General features: G+C 35.2%; 1 protein-coding gene across 2 annotated transcripts in view; it reads right to left on the bottom strand.

The window, feature by feature from the left end:
* The window catches only part of LOC101892176 (rapamycin-insensitive companion of mTOR), a 105,266-nt gene that overhangs the window by 84,913 nt on the left and 1,159 nt on the right, over positions 1-19,194 (bottom strand). For both annotated transcript variants that reach the window (XM_011295525.3, XM_011295523.3), the window contains exon 2: positions 7,872-9,248. In XM_011295525.3, coding sequence (XP_011293827.1) covers positions 7,872-7,920 — 49 coding nt within the window. In that variant the 5' untranslated portion in view covers positions 7,921-9,248. The remainder of the gene's footprint in view (positions 1-7,871; positions 9,249-19,194) is intronic.

Here is a 19,194-nt window from a genome sequence, read left to right as displayed (position 1 = left end):
CATAGCCTTCTATGTATAAAAGACCGTGACTGCTGTATAGACCCCTCGTATCTTTTGTTAAAAAACTATTTTTAGTCATATGATTTGTATTTTGACTTTTTATTCCCCCAACAAAAAAGCGTTGTGCCAGGCAGTATTTGTTTGCTTCTCTGCTGAAAATTTACCAAATTTCTATCCACCCACAGCCATTAACACGTAACGCACAGTTTTTTTTTTTCATTCTAGTCTTCTATATTTTTTATTTTTGGGATTTTTTTCCTAATGTTTCGGAGTTTATGAGCTTTTATTGAATTTATTTTTTTGGTGGTTTTGTTTTTTTTTTTTTTTTTTTTTTGGAAATAGGTGAGTGTTGCCACCCAAAAGTGGCATAGTATTTCATATGGTGAAATAGGGCACTTCGGGAAATTTTGGTCAAATGTTTTCAAAATTAAACTAGTTTACCTCAATTAATCTTCCGTAATTCTGAATTCTATATGGTTGCAGAACAAATGGAACGCTCTTACAGAGGAGTAGACCCAGATTGAATTTCGACTATTTGTAGTATGTATATGGTATTGGGAAACACATTTTGAGAACCCTTTCCAGAATCCAGATTTTTTTTTTCAACACACATATTTCTCATTTTCCCGCTGACTCATTGTTAATAGGGTTTTTTTTTTTTTGAGGGAACCCGATAAAAAACCAAAAACAAATTATTATCACAACTTCATGTTACCGGAAATATTTCGTGATTTTCTACACCCACATATTTCCCCCATTAGATAAGTGAAAAATAAACTTTCGTCTCTTACAAAGATAATGATCGATACGTGTGACGCAGAGAATATTTGATATTGACCCAAACGTGATATCAGCAGTCACCTAAAATTAATTTTGGAGAATTTTTTTCGCAAAGTTTTAAAATATACGTCTAATCAGTCCATACGTGCGATCGGCCGGTCGGTGGTTTGTTATAATTTCATAAGAGCCCTCAATGTATAACCATGGTTGGGACACATTGAACGATCAATCATTAATGCAAGGAAGCAAATAATCCACGCAGAAGACTTCAATGACTAAATTGTGTTTTTCACAATTTCCTCGAAGGTTATGCGGGGTTCCTTATCGTCATGTAATATTGGCATTACAGGTGTCGAAGGTTGTCGCCAGTGAGATTAAGATATCTGCTTGTAACGGTGTGTTAATAATTGTAAAAGTAATGTAACGACGCTACTTTCTGTCTTTAGGTGTCTAAGGGGGTTCATCATTTGCCAATTGAAAACTTTTTACCACATTTGGAGGCAACATAATGAGATTGCTAGGCTTTATATTTACGGAATCCAAATTGGTCTCTGGATGGAAATATTCACTTTTGACCCTATATAAATAAAGTATGTATTTTTGATCAGTGTATACAGGTAAAAAACTGCAAACAAAGTCAAACGCCATTTTTTTAGTTTTTTAATGTATTATTTTATTGAATTATGACCTTCAAACGGAAAAAAAACCGTCACAAGCTGCCCAAATGTTGCTCTGCGGTATTTTGGCCCATTCCCGGCGAAGCGCTTGCTTAAGGTGATCGATAATTTGGTATTTTTTAGTGCCTACCTTGCTTTCCAAAATACTCCAGACACAATAGTCCAACGGATTGGTATTCGGAGATTTTGGTGGCCATTATGCGCTGGAAATGAAGCGAGGAACCACATTTGGTAACCATTCTTGGGTGGCGCGTGCTGAGTACGATGGTGTTGAGTCCTGTTGGAATATCCATGGTCTGCGGCCAAGGTAGCCAAACAAAGGTGGAAGTGGACGGTAAAAAAAACAGCAACATCATCAGAAATGGCTCGAAAAGTAAAAGAGCCACTTGATCGAAACCCGCGTCGCAGTGGCTGAAAAATTGCTCGTGAGCTGAACATATCGCAATATTTCATTCGGCAAATATCGACAAATGAGCTCGGGGTAAAGCCATAGAAATTCCAAAAAGTCCAAGAACTTACACCGCAACAAAATGAAAATAGACTCAAAAGAGGTAAAGAGTTGCTGCGCCTGGCCGAAAGTGGTGAACTGCCTGAACCGAATCTAGTTTTCTCCGATGAGGAAAAATTCGTTGTCCAGCAGTTTGTAAACAAACAAAATGATCGTGTTTACTTGCCAAAGAGGTCAGCTGAAAATGTTCAACTAGGGTTGGCCACCACAACTCAAGCGCCGGCCATGGTGGTGGTGTGAGCCGCCATAACAGCCTACTGTCGCTCTCCGCTCGTATTAATCGTCCGTGCCATCAAAATAAATGCCGAATATTATCGTGAAAATATTCTGGAGGGTGCACTAAAGCCTTGGGAACGCAAACATTTTGGACGCAGACCTTGGACATCCCAACGGGACGCAGCACCATCGCGCTCAAAACGCGCCACCCAAAAATGGTTACAAAATAGGGTTCCTCGCTTCATTTCCAGCGCAAAATGGCCACCGAAATCTCCGGATAATAATCCGTTGGACTTTTGTGTCTGGAGTATTTTGGAAAGCAAGGTTGGCACTAAAAAATACCAAAGTGTCGATCACCTTAAGCAAGCGCTTCGCAGGGAATGGGTCAAAATACCGCAGATCAACATTCGGGCAGTGTGTGACGGTTTCATTGACCGTTTGAAGGCCATGATTCGTGCCAAAGGCGACCAATTCGAACAAATCTAAACTTATTCTAAAATTTGATGCTAATTCCGAGAATTTTTTTTGCTTTCATTCAATAAAATTTAAAAAATAACAAGTTAAAAAGCAATAAGTTCGGCCCGGCCGAACTTTAAATTCCTTAAAAAATTCTGTTAAAATTTTAAAAATACCGAATATAGCCGTTATATTGGTATCTACTACGTGGACCTACATGGGCATTGTTTGTCATAAGTCATTACCATATTCAAATTCGAAACTTGAAATAAACGGTGAATAATGTAGCTAAAATCGTCAAAATATCGTATATAGGGAGGTAGCGTTTAACGGAACTGTGCGAAGACTTGAACCAGCATAGACAAATTTCTGTCATAGGCTGTAGCAAGCGGACGTCCATTATGAACTTCAAATACGCGTCCCAAACATTTTCGGTGGTTATTGTACCTAAACTCGTCAAAATACCGAATATAGGGAGGTACTGGTATGTGGGGCCTATATGAAGACCTGGACCTGCATAGACAATTTTCTGTCACAGACTGTAGTTCCCATTACAAGCTCTAAATACGTAATTTGAAACAATTCCGGTGAATTATGACGCTAAAATCATCAAAATACCGAATATAGGGAGATATCGTTACATGGGGGCTTTACGAAGACGTGGACCTGCACAGACAATTTTCTGTCTTAGGCTGTAGTATCCATTACGAACTTCAAATACCAAATTTTAAACAATTCCGGTTAACAATGTCGCTAAAATCATCAAAATACCGAATATCGGGAGGTACCGTTATATGGTGGCTATATGAAAACGTGGACCTACATGGCCCATTTACGAACTTAACATACTTAACGAACTTAATATACCGTCCATACTATGCATGGTGGAGGGTGTAAAAAGTTGTTTGTTTACATTACCATGTAATGAATTATACGGTATTTCAAAAATCACCTCTTGTTGGAAGACCTTTTACATATTTAACAAAAAATGACTTAAATTGTAAATTTGGCTACTGTTTAAGTCACCCACCCATCATCCAGGTCATGACTAAGCACAAGCCAAAAACTAGGCCATCGGGAAAACCTCCAATGGGTGCTCTATCGATGTACTACAGAAATATAAAAAGAAACTAGGCCACTAAATTCCTCAGAGTCGAATAACGAGAGCTGTAATAAATTATTTACTTTTCATATGGAATGACTCATATAGTACTTTGAAATAGATAGAGAGATAGTGAAGTTGAGCAACAACAACAACAATTTGCAAATAATTCACATAAATGAACAGAAAAAGCGTGTGTACATATTTACACACGCACTAAACTTATTTGTTGTATAAATTGCGTTGTTTCAATTTTTGCTTTGGGTTCTTTGGTAGGAATTCACTCTGAGGCCGTCACTGCTGCCGCCAACAAGAGCATCGGCGTCGAAACTTGCTCTTCTTCCCTATCCTCCCGCAACCGATACATTAACTTATTTGTTTTGTTTTTGTATTCTTATGCTATGCTGCTGCTGCTGCTACCAGCCTTCGCAGCATTTGGTCTTCTTGGCTGGCTGGCAGGCTGGTTGTTGGGGGGTTTTGACATTCTTTATTCATTGCTGATGTTTTTATGGCCGCCAGCCTGCTATCGGGTTCATTCGGCTTTTTGTTATGATGACGATGATGTTGCTGTTCTTCATGTTGTTGTTGTTGTTGTTATTGCTGTTAATTTACTTATGTTTTTGTTTTGTTTTTGCGATGTTGCTATTCTTTTGTTTTTGTTTTCGTTGTTGTTGTTGTTGTTGTCTTTACCGCCAAGAAAAGTTCCATTTACGTCGTTTCAAATCATTTCATTTGTCTATTGCCCTCCTCCCCATCCAATATTTTAATGTATGCAAAATTAAATGGGAAGAATGGGAATAAGAAACGAAGACAACGACGACGACGAAGACAAAAAGAAAGAAGAGTAGTAGCAGCAACATATGTGAATGTTTTATTTATTTCAAATATACAAATTAAAATGTTATTTAGTTGATTTATTGGCGTCTTTGTGTTCGCATTTTTTTGAATGATTTCGACAGAAGTTTGGAAGGTGTACCGATGAAACACGGAGTTTTATCAGAATTGGCACACGGAAAATAAGTAGCAACTATCCGCATTACAGTAATGACAGATAATTACCTCCTGCATTACCAAAAAGAAAAAAAATGGATTACTGCCTTTAAAATACAACAGGTGTACGAAACCCGGGTGGCCGAAAAATGGCACGTGAGCTGAATATCGCAATATTCCATTCGGCAAATATTGAAAAATGAGCTCGGGGTAAAGCCATTGATTTTCCAAAAGTGCAAGAACTTATACCGCAACAGAAAGAAAATAAATTCAAAAGAGCTAAAGAGTTGCTTCGCTTGACCGAAAGTGGTCAACTACCGAATATGGTTTTCTCCGATGGGAAAACATTCGTTGCCCAGCAGTTTGTAAACAAACAAAATGATGGTGTTTACTTGCCAAAGGGGCCAGCTGAAAATGTGCACCTTCGGTTGGCCACCTGAACTCAAGAGCCGGCCATAGTGATGGTGTGGTAATGATGGCGCGATAACAGCCGATGGTCGCCCGTGGCATCAGAATAAATGCCGAATATTATCTCGAAAATATCCTGGATGGTGTACTAAAGTCTTGGGCACGCAAATATTTTGGCCGCAGACCTTGGACATTCCAACAGGACTTAGCACCAACGCACTCAGCACGCGCAACCCAAAAATGATTACAAAATGAGGTTCCTCGCTTCATTTCCAGCGCACAATGACCACCAAAATCTCCGGATACCAATCCGTTGGACATTGTGTCTGGAGAATTTTGGAAAGCAAGGTTGGCACTAAAAAATACCAATGTGTCGATCACCTTAAGCAAGCGCTTCGCCGGGAATGGGCCAAAATACGGCAGAGCAACATTCAGGCATGGTGTGACGGTTTTATTGGCCGTTTGAAGGACATTTTCTGCTTTCATTCAATAAAATTTAAAAAAAATGCAAAAAAATTGGTGTTGCAGTTTTTTTATATCACCCTGTATGGTATGGTGGTTTTAGAAATGTGTACTAAGTGGGCGAACTGTACTAAATGGTACTAAATTTGAACAGTTGGGTTAAGGGTGAACGAATGAAGCTGGAATTTTAAATTTTGTATTGGGGTCCCTGTTGGTGGTAGGTTTGTGATAAAGAGGTGATTTTAGAAATGTGTACCAGTGGTGCACAAAAAGTACTAAATTGTACCATATTTGGTAAAATTTGGTTTTTGGGTAAACAAAAAGTACTTGAAATCTGAAATTTAGTATTAGGGTCGCTGCTCATGTGTAGCCCGAAATTTTTGGAAATGTGTACTATAATTGTACGCAAAGTACTAAATGGTACTATATTTGATATTGAGTTAAGGGATAGAGATAAAATTCTGAAATTTGATTTTCGATTACTGATGAGATCTGTGTCTCTTAATATCTGAGATATGGAAGTTGTTTTGGGATTTGGAATCGTACTAAATTTGATATTGGGTGAAGGGATAGAGATACAATTTTTTTATTTCATATATTTGGATTACTGATGGTATCTATGCTTGAAATTTGGTGATGATTTGGAAATGCGTCCCATATTTCTACGAAAAGTACTAAATGGTACTAAATTTAGTATTGGGTAAAGGGATAGGACTGGAATCCCGAACTTTTATATTGAGGTCTCTGTTGCCATCTGGAGTTACGATATGGTGGTGGTTTTTGGAAATGTGCTCAATAATTGTTCGAAAAGTACAAAGTGTTACTAAATTTGGTCTTGTTTAAAGGAATAGATATTAAAATCTGAAATTTGATATGGTACTAAATTTGATATTGGGAGAAGGTATCAGGCTGGAACCCTCAAATTTGATATTCTATGGTCTCTGTTGGTATCTGAAATTTAAATGGGGGGGTGGTTTTGAAAATTTATACTATAATGTACGAAAAGTAGTAAATGGTACAACATTTGTACCAAATTTAAATAGTACTAAATTTGGAAGTGATTAAAGGGATAGGACTGAAATTCTGAAATTTGATGCAGATGACACTGTGGATGTCCGTGGATAAGATATGGGGTGGTTTTTTTGGAAATGTGTACAGCAATTGTCGAAAAGTACTAAGTGGTACTAAATTGAGTATTGAGTGAAGTGGTTTTTACAAATGCGTACTATAATTGTTCGAAAATTACTAAATAGTTTTAAATTTTTCATTGGATGAAGGAAAGAGCAGAAATCTTGAAATTGGATATAAATGTCACTGTTGATGTCTGTGTTTAAGATACGGAGGTGGAGACATCGAAGTGGTTTTGGAAATGTCTACAATAATTATTCGAAAAGTACTGAGAGGTACCCAATTGAGTATTGGGTGAAGGGATAGAGCTGGAATCCCGAAATTTGATATTGATGTCACTGTTGTTGTCTGTGGTTAAGATATGAAGGCGGTTTTGAAAATGATTCCTATATTTTTGTACGAAAAGTTCTAAGTGGTACTAAATCGAGGATTGGGTGAAGTGATAGATCTGGAATCCCAACATTTGATATTGAGGTCTGTGTTGATATTTGGATCTGAGATATCAAAGTTCTAAATAGTAATTAATTTCGTATTGGGTGAAGGAAGAGAGCTGAAATTTGATGTGGTACTAATTTTGGATCATTGTTGGTGTCTAGGATGGGGAGATGTAGATTTGTTTTGGATATGCGTACTAATTGTTACAACATTTGGTATTGGATTAAGGCCAAGAACTGAAATTCTAAAATGCTTAGATCACTGTTTATTTCTAGGGTATACACATTTGGATGCGTCGAAATAGTTTTGGAAGGAAATATTGGATATGGGTGCAATGGTTTTACTGATAAACCTGAAGATAAAAGATTTTGAAGTCTCTTTGGTGTAAAAGCTTAACATTTTCTTGTTATTCTTTCCGAAAAAGGATAAACTTGGACAGAACATAAAACCTTGAAAATCTGAAAATTTAGTACGATGTGTGAATTTTGAGTACCAAAAAGGCCTAACTCTAAAATTTTGAGGTGGACTTTTCACTGAAGAAGTGGCAGGCACTGCCTAGTAATGAATATTTCCTCTGCACAATTTTGTAATATGAAAAAACAATATATCCTTAGAAATAAATGATGATGTCATCTAATTCAAAATAAAATTTAAACAAAAAATTTAAAATTAAAAAACATTGATTTAAAATATATTTTTCGCGACTTACCTTTGGGACGAAAATTGCTGCGCTTGCCGTAACGACAATTGTAGGCCATAGCTGCATTAATTTCACTTTGAGGCGTCGAATTGTTGTGGCAATGAGAGCGATGACAGGGGATGTGAAAAAAATCCGGAGCTAAGAAAACCGCTCAAGAATTTTCAATTCTGATATTCCAAAGATGTTTAGGGGTGAGTGAGTGATGATGAGGTTGGTTGTTGGTGGCTTGGTGTTGTTAATTTTTAATTAAGTGATTTTTAATTTCTTCAATTATAATATATATATGTAATTATAAAACTTGTTGTTTTATATGGATATTTTTTTTTTTTATTACTTAATGCCAAATTTTGTTTTCCAAATGCTAATAAATTGATTTGATTTTTTTTTGTTAAATTTTGAAATACTTTTTGGTTCGCATATTTGTGTTGTAACTTTTGAAACTTAAGACCGAAGAAGCGATCAAATATTTATTTGATTTTTATTTTTAAATTTCTTTTTCACAATTTATTATGTTGAAGTTTATATTTCACTTTTAGTAATTAGTAAATATATTTTTTTCGTATTGTGGTGTAAGCACATATTTATTTTCCATTGGATATATATCTAAGCATTATTTTATTTATAAATTTTCAATTTTTTTTTTTTGTATATTTTGCAAGAAAGAAAGGAACAATATTTTATTATAATTTTTTCTTTTTGAAAAAAAAATCAAAAGGAACACAACACCCAAAATTTTATTTTCAATTTTCAGAATTTTTATTAATTTTTTTTTCTTCACAAAATCTTTAATTTTTATTTAAATGCTGTCATTTTTCTTCAAAATTTCTCCTTGTAATTTCTTACACTTTATTATTATTTTCTTTGCATTTTCCTTTCAGCAAATATCTTTAGATATTTAATATTAATTATTTTCGTATATTTCATGTATATCATTATCGTTGCTTTTTTTTTAAATGAAGAAATAATATAACATGAATTTGTATTTATTTATATTTATAAATTATTATATTGCTTTTAGATTGGACGACAATGGATATATATGTATGTATATGATGTTGTGACGTGTTATATATGTATGTAGATATATATTCTTTTAATTTTTGGTGTTAGACGTTTGATAACTCCCCACAAGGTGGATATCAATCAATTCGAATTGATCACAAATTTCAATTATTTTTTATCGATTCTTTTTTTTTTTTTTTTTGTAGTTAAAAAAAAAATTACAAAAAATTCGTTAAGCACTTAGTTGAAGATAAAAAGCATTAAATTAATATTTTTTTATATCTTGTGTGACTTAATGCTCTATAGGTATTACATCCATGTTGTATTTTTATTTTTTTAATTCACTTGAATTTTTTTAATTTTTCACTTTTGTAGAGGGTGCACCTGAAATGAAAAAAGAGAGGACATAATGTGAATAAGTTTTAAAAAAAGCGGACACAAATCCTTGAAAATATATTTTAATTTAATAAGCAAAGACATAAACCAAACAAATGTTTCTCGGTTTCAGAAAGGTTTAGAAGTAAACAAGCTTAAGTTCGGCCGGGCCGATCTTTGAATACCCTCCATCATTTGGAACAAATTTGGAAATTTTCAAAAAAATACAAACCGTTAATAATTCTGTTAAAATGTAGCTTAAATCATCAAAATACCGAATATGGGGAGATGCAGGGGCTATACGAAAACCTGGACCTACATAGACAATTTTCTGTCTTAGGCTGTAGTATCCACTACGAACTTAATGTCGCTAAAATTATCAAAATACCGAATATTGGGGGTACCGTTATATGGGGGCTTTACGAAGACGTGGACCAGCACAGACAATTTCCTGCATAGCTGTAGTACACATTACGAACTTCAAATACGAAATTTGAAGCATTTTCGGTGAATAATATATTTAAACATTCAAAGTACCGAAAAAATGGAGGTACAATTATATGGGGGCTATACCAAAACGTGGACCTACATGACCCATTTTCAATACCAAAAGTCCTGCAGACATAATACACATTTGAGTAAAATTTGATCAACCTACTTCATTTCATTTGGAAGCTAGAGTGACTTCCACAGACGGATAGACGGGCCGACGGAAGGACATCGCTAAATCGACATAGAATTTTATACTGATCAAAAATATACAGGGTAAGATAAAAAAAAACTGCAACAAAGTCAAACGCCTTAATTTTCACTTTTTTTTTTTATTTTATTGAATGAAAGCAAAATATTTCGGAAATAGCATCAAATTTTACAATAAGTTAAAATTTGTTCGAATTGGTCACCTTTGTCACAAATTATAGCCTTCAAACGGCCAATAAAACCACACTCACCTTCCCGGCGAAGCGCTAGCTTGAGGTGATCGACACTTTGATATTTTTTAGCGCCAACCTTCAAAATACTCCAGACACAATAGTCCAACGGATTGGTATCCGGAGATTTCGGTGGTCATTGTGCGCGGGAAATGAAGCGAGGAACCTCATTTTGTAATCATACTTGGATGACGCGTGCTGAGTGTGTGCGTTGGTGCTGAGTCCTGCCGGTCTGCGGCCAAAATGTTTGCGTGCCCAAGGCTTTAATACACCCTCCAGAATAGTTTCGCGATAATATTCGGCATTTATTCTGATGCCACCGTCGATTAATACGAGCGGAGAGCGATCATCGGCTGTTATGGCGGCCCACACCATCAGCATGGCCGGTGCTTGAGTTCTGGTGGCCAACCGAAGGTGCACATTTTCAGCTGAACTCTTTGGCAAGTAAACACGATCATTTTGTTCGTTTAAAAAATGCTGGACAACGAATAATTTCTCATCGGAGAAGAACAAATTCGGCACCTTCACCACTTTCGGCCAATCGAAGCAACTCTTTGGCTCTTTTAGGTCTATTTTCACACTATCAGACAAAGAATCCCTCAAGACAATAAATTTTAGGACGAGGGCCATAGTGTGTCGCCGGAACAGGGGTAACCATCGCCTTTCACACTGAATAATAATAATAATCAATAAAGACTGATTAACATATTCCTAATCCCAGGACCATGGGTTTCTGAGCCTATGTATATCAGCCATCCTAAAAAGAATATCCACTCGCTGCACATGGAGAGATGGGTTGGTAGGAGAATACTTCTTCCTCGCTTACTCGAATGTCCTAGCTGTGGTAAATCCCCTACAAATTTTTTCACATATCCACTTAAAAAAATTTAGTTTTCAAAATAAATAAAAATACATCCTTTGACATAGTTACATACACATATGTTCATATATATGTACTATATATGTGTAGGTATGCAACATTTTTGTGTCAGCTGATTTCATGTACAATATGTCCTACATATAGCCTTATTCTAGAAAATGTAACGATTTTTCACAATATCTGCCAAGAAGCGAAAATAACGTCCTTTCGACCATGACACACGCCTCCACATTGAGAGGATACTACAGATTTTCCATGGGCACACTGCACTTTGCACACACTCACACAATTCAAAACTGGATGCAAAGACAACAATATACTCACAAAATGTATGTTAAACACTTCCACAGTTTATTTAAATATTTTTCTTAATTAATCGCAATTTTTGCAATATTTTTTACTTTTTGTAGAATTCTTATTTCTTATTGCATATTTTTCTCCTCCTTTTTATTGAATCAATCGATGCAGAGCAACTTGAGAAGAAAGAAAAAAACACGAAGGACCAAACGTCGTAACATCAACATGCACACTCACGCAAATGGAGAAAATGCCCATCAGGAAAATAGGACCTACAATATTTTTTCCTATTTTCCATTACTATTTTTCCGTATTGTTTTTTTCTGCACTTGTTCAACACTTGTTTCACCACACAATACTACTACGTCGTAGTAGTTTTGTATACTCTCTTCGGCTTCTCTCTCTATCTCTGTGTTTTACTACTATTATCATATCATCATATGCTTCTTTAGCGGCATTCACAATCGGCCAACCAACCATCCAGCCAGCCAGCCAGTCATTCGGTTTTATGTTGTTATTGTTTTTTAGTTGTTTATTTTTTGTGTGTACTTTATGTATTTGAGAGTTGTTTGCAGTACTCAGCTGCTTATTGCACTTTCTCTAGTTTTATGAAAAAAAATATATATGAAACGGAATCTCTCACACTCTCCTTATTTTTGTGTGCGTCTTCTCTCATGCCACAAAAATTGGCTTTTGGTTTCGCTCTTTCTCTCACTCACTGTGTTGCGTAGAATATAAACACCGTAATAACGTCAAATATAAACAACTATTGTGGTAGGGTTGCCAGTAAAATTTTTTATATAAAAAGGGATTACGTGCCGTTATTGTTGCAAGAGTGCATGTCAAATTCATAACATTACGAGGGTGAACAATTGAGAATTGCAATTTGTGGTGAAATTAGATAATATATGGAAGTCATCCCTATTAGAATAAGAATCGAATAAGAAAGTAAATGGGAAATATGACTAAAACCATTCATATTTACTATACCCTCCGCATTTTTGGCTACATAGGGTATATATCATTCGATACGGCCAAAACGTGCCTCATCGAAAACGGTTTTAGAACCTAGGACTCTTTGGATCAAATTCACTTCAGGACATTTATAGTCGATTTAGCGTTTGGAGTCGATTTAGTGTTGTCCTCATCCGTCCGTCTGTCTGTCTGCTGATTGGTGCGCACGATATCTCTCGAAGGAAGTATCCGATGTTGCCCAAACTTGGTACATCGTAATATTACTATCTAACTTAGATCAAGTTCCGAGATGGGCAATATAGGGCAACTCCTTCTGGTACCTCCCCCACAAAGGGTTAAAATTTTGAATATCTATGAAACTCATAAAACGCGAAATTAACATTCGATTCCATTCAGACTTGGCACAAGGTCTTTTATAAATATGGTAGAGATCGGACTATTTCTTCTGGTACCTCCCTCCCACACCATCTACTAACACAAGATCTGCTTTGAAGATGGAATAAATCGGCCCACTCCTTCTGGTACCTCACCCACAAAGGGTCACAATTTTAAATATTTTATATTTTTGTCTGTCATAACTTGTAAAACAAGTCAGCGATTCTTTACAACTTGCTGTATCTAAATATTTCTATTAAGCTAAAACCTGTTAAGAATATTGAATTTATGATTTCGCACAAAATTGGATATAAATGTTCGATTTCCTTGTAATTTTGCCAATGCCAATATTTTTATCTGTATTAGATGAGGTATGAAAATGGAATTCTTCGGTCGACTATGTCTGGCGCCTCACGAACATTTTAACATTTTCTAAAAATTTTCACATATCTCATAAAAAGTGAAAAAGTAGTCGATATAGTCCAAACCTGGCATGTAGCAATATTTATAGAATATTTATTTACTCCATACTATGGAGTATGGTCAATATTGACCCATACTCCATAGAGGGTCAACAATTTGAATAATCATAACAGAAGTCAAAATATATTTAAATAATCGAGTATGGGCTGGTGGTATACATCTGTCGGCAAATCCCACTGATATTTTTTAACTCGTTTTTTTTTTTTTTTGTATTGAAAAACTTTTCCATTGCTCTTAAAAAATTACCCTTTATTTTTTTAAATTAAATACCACCGTAGATGGCAGAACATTTTGAGTTATTAGAACCACGCATTATGACATTTTTGTGACTTTTGCACTAGTGTTGAGTTATTTGTGTGTGTTCACAGCTCTTCTCTCTTCGGAGCTTTCAGTCGTAATTTTATTTGACACATTGTGTCACAAACATGCATCCCTACATTACCTACCCACTTTTTTTACATATTTTACCTCCTCCCGAGAGTCACTACAAAGTGAAGCTAAATGAAAATGACTGTATAATCGCAACAACTACAACTCTACTATTTCTTTGCAGTTTTTTTCTTTTTGTACTACCACTTCGAAAAACAATAGTACTATCAATACTCCACTTTTTGTGTTGCACATCCGTATTCTCATATAAAAAAATTGACTGAGGAGTCTGAGTCTTGTATCCAACAACCGTTGAGAAAACAACACAGAGAGTCAAATACAATGGAGACCAAATACACATTTACTCTTCTCTCCCCAATCACAACGTAAATTGAAAACAGCTGGTATTCTACGAAAAACGATTGTAAGGGGGTACGCATTTTTTGCAATGTCAACTTCGGTTTTCATTGGGGGAAGGGGAAACATTAGGTGTGTTTCGATATAATACAGCTTTACGGAGAAATGTAAAAAAAATTGTTTTGATGCCAAGAAAAAATTGTTAAGTTTAGTGACCCGAATATACTATTACAAGGTAATGTATATTAAATACATTCTGCATTACCAGAAAATTGATAGGATATTCCTAAAATGTGAATAAATCTTTTGTGACTCCTTACCGTGATACTGGTAGCGTAGCCTGACGTCAAGGAAGTGAACGGAAGAAAACAGCAAACATCAGCAAAAATGGTTCGAAAGGAAAAAAATCGACTTGATCGAAACCCGCGTCGCAATGCCGAAAGATGGCTTGTGAGCTGAACATATCGCAATATTCCATTAGGCAAATATTGAAAAATGAGCTCAGCGTTAAGCCATAGAAATTCCAAAAAGTGCAAGAACTTACACCGCAACAAAAAGAAAATAGACTCAAAAGAGATAAAAAGTTGATTCGCTTAGCCGAAAGCAGAGCAACATTCGGGCAGCGTGTGACGGTTTCATCGGTCGTTTGAAGGCCATAATTCGTGCCAAAGGTGAGCAATTCGAAGAAATCTAAACTTATTCTAAAAGTTGATGCTATTTCCGACATTTTTTGCTCTTATTCAATAAAATTTAACAATGATCATTTTGCAACAACAAAACACTATGGTATCCCTTCTCTTTCTCGCTTCTATGTCTCTCCTATACCCAAAATCTTCATTTCTTCCTAGGATGAATACAATGGAGCAAAGGTCTTTTCTATTTTTTGTTTTTATTTTAAGGTTTTTTTTTGTGGGTCGTAGGAGATGCAGCTCTATAATGTATCCAATCTTGCAACTCGATCGACTTTCGTTTTTAAATTTATAAATAAATAAATTTCGTTTTTAAATTTATAATAAATAAAACTAAAATTCTTTTGGAAAATCTTCTAAATCTTACAACAGCACTTATAAACATTTTATTTTAGAAGATTTTTTTTAAAGATTTTCCAAAAGAATTTGTGTTTTATTTAATTCTTTGGTTCCACTTCTTTCCTTTGAGCTTACTGTTCTATCCTTTGAGCAACACTGTTCTATTTTCAACCTATTAATTTATTTAAAATACGAAAGTTGAAGACAATAGATTCGATGCAGGAAAGTAAGCAAATATTGCTAATCGAAATTTTTTGTATTGAAATGATTTCGAAAGCCATTCCCGTGTACGTCCCTGCTTCGGTATGTCAGATATCAGGAGGTAGTACAATATGTGGGTGGCTTTTCCAAATAATATACCACGTAAGTATACGAAAAGTGAAATTGAATATAATTTCGTTAAATACTGTGTGTAACACCTTTTATTATTTGGGGGTGTATGACAAATAATTCGCGGTGTTGCAAATGGAATGACAAATTTAAAGTACCTTTCATCTAATTGTGGAGGGAATAAAAATCAAATTCTCGTAGGTACTGCAAAGGATTTTAGAATGATAACAACAACAATGATGATGATGATGCATTTTTATAGCTTGGTATCATTTTGAGTTCGAATCTTCAACTTTTGCAGGTTTTTACTCAAAACACAACTGAACAGAGAGAAGCACCCTTTTTACACTTCACTATTTTTGCAACTTTTACCATTTCGAAATGTAAAAGAACAAAGCATATTTATATGGCCAAATAGACCAAATAGTACAACCAAACTGTACAGTGCTGACAAACAAACCATCTGCACATCTAAACGCACCAAAGAAAAAAGTTCTAGTTGAACAGTTGTAGACAAGGGGGTTGTTTTCATTGATGAGTGCTTTCCATTGTCGTCGTCGTCGAGTCAGTCGTACAGTTTTCCATAGAGTACAATGATTGTTGCTGCTGCTGCTATTGGTGTTGTTGCCATTAAGTTTGAATTACAATATTATCATAGTATTTCTTTTTTTTTTTTGGCTAGGGCAGGCAGGCGCTTTTATTCCAACTTGTTTGACTGTGCACAAAATCAAAAGCCAGTCATAATGACATTGGTAAACAAATAATATTTGTACCTACTATTTGCCATTTCTTTTGCAATGTCATTCTGACTTGAGGGTAAGGGTTGAATTGAGGTAGTTTGTTTCGAAAATCCTTGAATGAATTCTAATTTGAGTCATAGGCAGTGAAATCATAAGAAAAAAATGTTGAATAGGAGAATCTTTTTGCACTGCTTATTTTACAATCCTATCAGTGAAACTAGTTGGTCCCTTTTTGATGAAGTTACGTTTTTAGAAATATTTTGTTATGCATACATTGATTTGAGCTACATGCAAAACAAAAAAGGATATAGATACTATTTAAATATTAATAACGTGGACCTTCATGGCCCATTTTCAATATCAAAAGCCCTGCAGACCTAATATGCATTGGAGTAAAATTTTATGAACCTACTTCATTTCGTTCGGAAGCTAGAGAGATTTCTACAGACGGGCGGACATCGCCAAATCGACATGGAATTTTATGCTGATCAAGATGTTGGGTCTAAAATGCATATTTCGAGGTGTTACAAACGAAATTACGAGATCAATATAACCTCCATACTATGGTGGAGGGTATAAAAAGCCAAATAACAGCCAATTTGGTTAAAAATACTGAATAAAACATTTACAATGTTGAAAATAAGGTGATATAGATAGAATGTTACTTTATGGGTGGTAAATCCCCATAAAGTATATATTTATATACACACAATTTAAAATTGATTTGAAATAAGATGTACTATTGCTATCATGATTATAGAAGTGACAGGTCACAGGAGGCGTGCTTCTCGATGATTACTTTCCGAATACGGGATCCTTATTGGCAAAAGGGTATCTAATTTAATATTTTGTTCTGAAATTGGATGCCTCCGTTTCTCACATACATATACTTCTTAATAAAAAAAGCTCGGTCGGTCAAAAAAAGTTCGGCATTTTCGAACCTAAACAAGCAAAATGATTCATAATTCGATTTGCTTGACCAATTTTTTTTGTCATTGCCGACATCCAATATATTAATGTAACTGGATAATAGACATATAAAAAGTAAAAGTAGTAAGTTTGATTGGACCGATCTTTTGATACCCTCCACCATGATATTCACAAAGTCAAAATGAGGAAAAGATGGCCGAAAGTTAACGGCAAAGTTGTAGATAATGGTGGGTACTATGCTTGAAAAGGACGTTAGAGTTTCTACTCCCCTCACATGGCAAATAGTCAATGTCCCTTGTTGGATAATATGGGACATATGCATGGTAGGTATTAAGTCTCCTCCATCCCTGCTTCATCTTTACATAGTCTAAAGTAGAATTAGAGTTTTGAAAATGTTCAAAACTCCACCAATCTTAATTGTAATATGCTGCCATTTCATTTCGCAGGCTCCAACAATTCAATAGAGTCCCAAATACCTTCATTTGAATTTTATTATTATTATAGCTGATATTCACCTATAGTTCAGTCAATACCCCCAACAAAGAGAAAAATGCAACAATTTTAATTATTATAATTAACAAGTAAAAAACAATAAGTTCGACCGGTCCGAACTATTAATACTCTCCACCTTAGGGCAAAGGAATCATTTTTATATAAAAGTATCTGAATTAAAGCGTGCTCCACTTTAAACTACAAATACCGGTAAGACCGTTTGCATAATGCAGTTAAATTTATCAAAAACAATAAACTGGGTAAACGGGAACCTCTGCAGACAATTTTATACCTCAAGGATTGTCATCTATCAAATCTTCTAAAATATCAAAACCGAAACAATTTCATGGGTAAAGGTGACTGGGATTATCAAAATACCGAATATCGGTGGGTATCGATTTATGTGCGCTATAGGCGCCACAGGAGCTAGAACACGTTATGACCCACAAATACAAATTTTTAGACAAATCCGTGAAAAAATGTGGCAAAAATCATACCCAATATCAGGGGGTACCGATATATGGGGACTATACCAAAACGTGGGCCTATACATACAATGTTTCGGCACCGGAGCTGGAACCCATCATGGGCAAAAAACTTTAATTTTTAGACAAATTAGTGGGAAAATGTGACAAAAATCATCAAAAAATACCGAATATCGAGAGGTACCGTTATACAAAAACGTGGGCCCATACACATAATGTTTCGCCACACAAGCTAGAACCTATTATAACCAACAAACACCAATTTTTAGACAAAACCGTGAAAAAATGTGGCAAAGATCAACAAAATATTGAATATCCAGAGGTACCGTTATATGGGGACTATACCAAGACGTGGACCGATGTGTCATTTTCAATCTTAGGCACAATGCAAATTGTTCTGCTAAATATTGACGCTCTACATCAAATAATGTGGGCTGTATCGTGATTTCAACTGACACACGGACGGACATGGTTAAATCGACTTAGAATTTTATGCTGATTATGAATATATACACTTTATGGGGTTTACGATGAATATTTAGGGATGTTACAAACGGAATAACAAAGTTAAGGTGGAGGGTATAAAAAAAGTTAAAAAAAATAATCTACTTATCGGGAAATCCGCGAACTAATCTGTGAAGATTCTTAAATTTTCTTTAATTCACTTCTTGTTGTGAGAATATCGAGAACATTCAATAATGATACCCCTGAGTTTTGATAGTTATCCGGAAGGTTTGTGATACAAATCAGTTTCTTTTCTTAATAGGTAGGTATTTAAACATTTTGGAACATTAGGGCTTGGACTGCGGCACAATGATTATTTTTTTAATACTTTGCCTTTATTACAATACGTCGTTTATTTTTTGTCTTACTCCAATCATAGGTTTTACTGAATTTTCCAGCAGATTGTGCCATAAACTTTTCATATACATATGGTTATTTATTTATAATTGTTTATTCAAAACATTTTCTTTTTTTCAAATTACCACACCAAAAGGAAACTTTTCAATTAAATAGTATGGAGTTTTCTTTCACAAGAGCCGTTTTTTATACTTTTTTAATTTTTTATTTATCAATTATCTCACTTTTTTTGCTCTTGGTGGTGTACAACAAAATCTAATTAGGCTAAGTCCGTCTGGTTGCAAAACACTACGGCCACTACCACTCACAACACCGCTCAATTGAAGGACGACGTTACACAAACAACACAAATGACGGCACGGCGCTACGGCTGACAATATGTTGTGAAATATTTTATGGTCGGGACATAGTTTAAAATATTAGC

Source organism: Musca domestica, unplaced genomic scaffold (genome assembly GCF_030504385.1).
Source record: "Musca domestica strain aabys unplaced genomic scaffold, Musca_domestica.polishedcontigs.V.1.1 2, whole genome shotgun sequence".
NCBI classification, from domain to species: Eukaryota; Metazoa; Arthropoda; class Insecta; order Diptera; family Muscidae; genus Musca; species Musca domestica.
The sequence above is the reverse complement of the archived record's forward strand: the minus strand, read 5'-3'. Positions and strand labels throughout refer to the sequence as shown.